This window comes from Apis florea, unplaced genomic scaffold, assembly GCF_048593485.1.
Source record: "Apis florea isolate Af1SG1 unplaced genomic scaffold, ASM4859348v1 contig_3391_pilon, whole genome shotgun sequence".
Classification (NCBI taxonomy): Eukaryota; Metazoa; Arthropoda; class Insecta; order Hymenoptera; family Apidae; genus Apis; species Apis florea.
Genome location: NW_028256754.1, coordinates 1,476,505 through 1,481,131, shown reverse-complemented (window position 1 = coordinate 1,481,131; position 4,627 = coordinate 1,476,505). Strand labels below are relative to the sequence as shown.

The window sequence follows — 4,627 nt, the reverse complement described above, 5'->3', positions numbered from 1 at the left end:
ATTATCTAGTAAAACTCTATTTATTAAAACGAATAAATTTTCGATTAACTTCATTGAAATTATTATTTATTATAATATGAAATTTTATTATTCAAATCAGAAATTCTATGTATTGTGGAAACTCAATGAATTTCTATTACATTCTTCTATTAACAGAAACTATTATTACTAATAGTTTCTGTTAACAATACTCTACTAGAATTGTAGTTATATAACTTATTTCCTAATAAATTATATAATATGTATTTCTCAAATATGTATCAACTACATGCTATTTAAAATAGAAGAAGGAAAACAAAAGGATCAGGTAAGAATCAATAGAATGAAACAATGAAGAAAAACAATAGAAAATTACGTTTGTAACAAGTTTTCTTTTTTTTAATCAAGTTACAAAAAATTCTGCTAAAAAAATAAATAAAAAAGATTCAGCCTGAGTCGATAGCATAACGGGCAAAACGCGAGAAGAGGTTTTAGAGGTAGTGGGCGGGTGCGGCGTAGCTGAGGGCTGGGGCGGCGGCCAACTTGGCAATAGGAGCTGCGTGTGCAGCGTATGCGAGAGGGGCTGCGTGTGCGGCGTATGCTAGAGGGGCGGGGTGCGCGGAGTAGGCGACTGGGGCAGCGTGCGCAACAGCGAGTGCTGGGGCGGCAACCTTAGCAACTGGGGCGGCGTATGCGAGAGGAGCATGGGCTATGGGGGCGAGTTTGGCGATCGGTGCGCTGATCACTGGAGCGGATGCTGCGTAGCTGAGAGGAAGAGCGTGGGCAACGGGAGCAGCGGCGATGGTTTTCACGGCAACCGGTGCTGCTGCGACCGGGGCTGCGGCGACTGGGGCTGCAGCAACAGCTTTCACGGCAACAGCGGCCGCTTCTTTGCGGACGACTGCGTTGAATCCGTTGACTGGGTCAGCGGTGTAGTCGACGGTGCGTTTGGTTCCATCAGCATCGATGAGGGAGTAGCTGCCCTGAACGACATCTCCGTCGCGGGTTTCCTGTTGGCTTTTTGCGTCACCGGTCAGACTGTCATGAACATCGTAGGCATAGCTGTATTGAGGATGAGGATCATAGTCAGCGTCGACTGCTTTGGCTACCACCGCCTTAGCCACGGGGGCAGCGACCACTGCCTTGGCCACTGGGGCAGCCGCTAGCGGAGCAGAGTAAGCTAAAGGCACACCGGGGGCATAAGTCAAGGGTTGGGTCGGGATGAATCCAGCATTAGCAGTGGCTACAAAGATGGCGAAGATGATGAACTAGAAGAATAAATATGTAGAACGATTAGTGATATAATTATTATTTGGTTACTATTGACGAAATATTTGAATTTCACTGATAGGAAAAATATAGTCAGGCTTACTGACTATATTGTTGTATAAGTCGATCGTATACCAACCTTGAAAGCCATTGTTGAAAAGATTTGATTAGCTTGGTTAGATCGACTGTGCGACTGATGATGCCCAGTTATTTCGGACTGCTTTATATACCAACGATCGGCCTGCTACCATTATGCTCCCCACCAAATTCTTCAGGTTTTGCCAGACTTTCAAAGTTTGGTAGCAGATCGCATCAGCATTACCGTACTTGAACTTGGCCTGTACATGGGAGGAGCATTCTTGAAGCACCATATGTTCACTTTTAATTATATTTAATGATCTCTTCATAAATAAGTTAAAAATAAAATATTATCGAGACGTTAATTATTAATAATTATTATATAAATACTTATCTTTGACAATGAAAGTAATTTCTTACAAAATGAAGATACATATATAGATTTTAATCATTTCTAATTCTAATTTTATCTTTTGAGAAATTCAATTAAATCTAAAATAGTAATTAATAAATAATTCAAAAAAAATTTTTTTCATCGAAACATTGAAAAAACATTAACGATATTTTCGGAAATTTATTATAAAAATCTTTGTATGTTATGCAATATCTTAAGTGTTAAAAGCCATTTACGAATGAACAAGCTTTTCCAAATATTGTTGCAATACATTTTAAATTTATCGTAAAAATATTTTAAATTTATCAAATATTGTAACTAATAATTTCATTTTTATATGACACATAATTTAATTTAAAAAACTTAATTTTCTAATAAAAATTTTATACATACATTGAGATTTTTTTCTGGTATACTTATTTTTATTTAATAATATATTTTATGATTCTTCTTTATATTAAAAATTATTTTGATTTAAAAATCATATATTTATATTTTATTAACTATTTTATTTTATTATTATATCATTTTATTATCATGAAAAAATCCATTTATAGCAATCGTTAATTCATAATTCTTGTATCAAAACAAAAAACTTTAATCTGTTTATAATAATTATAAACATTATAATAATTATAATAATATATTTATAATAATTCTCTTTAGTAAAAAAATAATCGATTATAGTGCTAATTAATATTAACTAAATGAATATATAAATAAGTAATATCTATAAAATAATATTGATTAGCTTTTTAATTTTTATTACATCTCTCATTCTTTTTATAATAATTTCAATAACAAATATCATTTACTATGCAAAATTCTGTCTTTAAGAAACCTTGTTTGGTTCAACGATCTTGTAGAACATTTTTCGAATATAAATTGAAAGAAGTATACGAACACTGTATGCCAATACCATATGTAGTTGAATATTAGATTTCGCAACAATATTCGCAACAATAACAGTTTCAGATTTTGTGGTTTTAAATATTTCAAGTATATAAAATATTTTTGACAAAATTAATACTGATTTTTTATTGAAAATACATTTATCTATTTACATAGCATATACATTCACTATATTTATAATTTATAATATTGATTCAATATTTTTTCATTGAACACCTGAATGAAATATATCATATACTATCAACACACGATACAATTTAGAAATAGAAATAATTGATTGATATTACTCATATATCAATTATCATGTGTAATTTTTCATTACACTCTATATAATTTTATTTTACTATCAACACACGATACAATTTAGAAATAGAAATAATTGATTGATACTATTCATATATCAATTATCATGTGTAATTTTTCATTACACTCTATATAATTTTATATAAATTTACATAAATTTTCAAATTTTTACAAAACTCTTTAATCCTAGTTATAATTGAATTAATCTAAAAAATATCGTTAAATATAAATTTCTCGTGAAAACCTACAAATTCATCACGTGTTAAAGTTCGACAGAGTATCATTTCATTTCGAAAATTCCGGCGTTTTCGTTTTCAATGAGCGACATTCATTGAAATTCAATGATATCGGGTGTAAATCGATTTTCTAAATTTCTCCGAATTTCGAGTGAATCGAAATAAATGAAAGTAGGAAGAAAAAGAAAAAATAGAATTAATGGATACGAGCTGATCGCGAAACTTTCGAGCAATATGTGTCAAGTTGGCTTGGATCCCGATCTTGATCGTTGCGTCACTTCTAATGTTACTGAGGAACAGAAGTGGAGCACTTTCATAAAGAAAAAATAGGCGGATCTAAATTGCAAAGCCCACTTTAGATTGATTGGATAGTCTCTGATCATCAAAGTATACCTATCCTATACCTTCAAAATCGAAATTTCTACATCTAAGCAAAAGCCTTGCTCGAAATACTATTGTCTTATAATTTATATAAAATCAATGTCACAACTTGTATTTAAGTCTTCCGTATTATTGCACATTGACCATTGGAATTTTAATATTTCCATTTTTTTTCGAATTTATTTAAATTTATCTTTTTAATTGCAGACTTCGGAAAATTGTTGGCATCACTGGAATATTGTGAAACATATTTAAATTTTGGTTTCTTTTAAAGATTAAAAATAACTTTTTAATATTGTTATCGTTAAAAAGAGAAAGACAAATCTATTTACTTTTTTTTTTGAAAACATTAAACATTTTTTATTTCTAAAATGTTGAATTATATTATAATTTTCAAATAAAAAATGAAGGTTTTTATTTTTCTTAATAATATATTAAGTTTTTAATCTTATTATAAATAATTATCTATAGTTGAAATATTAGTCAAATTATTGGTTTTTTTTTAGTAATAAAATAAATTATTTAATAAATTATTGATATTAAATTATTTTTAAGAATAAAAAATGATTTATCAATATAATCGAGATATTTTATTAAAATATCAAATTATTCAATTTTTTTTTAAATTAATTTATCTATAATCCTATAAATAAATTTTAAAAGCACGTAATGCATTTATAATATTTACACATAATGTGTAAATATTCATTTCATTTTTTTATTTAAGATTGTATTATTTTTTTATTTTTTCTTAATAAAATAATAATAAAATAAACATTTCATAACAATTAGATATTATTTGTAATTAGTACTTCATAACAATATTATTTATTTTTAAATAAATTAAAAAAATATTCATTCCATTTGAAGAATCAATAAAAAATTTTAAAAATAATCTTATGTTATACATAAAAATCTATTTGCATTATAATTTTATTCTAAAAATCATTTCATTTTTTACTATGTGTTATTATTAATATTATTAATATTATTTTCTTTGTATAAATAATTTTTATTATATACAAGATATTTTATACACTTTTTGTATTATTAAATTAGCAATAATATATTACGA

General features: G+C 28.2%; 1 protein-coding gene across 1 annotated transcript; it reads right to left on the bottom strand.

The window, feature by feature from the left end:
• Window positions 1–351: 351 nt before the first annotated feature.
• CPR2 (cuticular protein 2) lies at window positions 352–1,440 on the bottom strand. Its single transcript, XM_003698070.4, has 2 exons — window positions 1,388–1,440; window positions 352–1,247 (listed from the first exon to the last, which is right to left on the bottom strand). Exons 1-2 carry the CDS (start codon window positions 1,397–1,399, stop codon window positions 471–473), a joined length of 789 nt encoding a protein of 262 aa, XP_003698118.4. The 5' UTR covers window positions 1,400–1,440; the 3' UTR covers window positions 352–470.
• Between the last annotated feature and the right edge of the window lie 3,187 nt (window positions 1,441–4,627).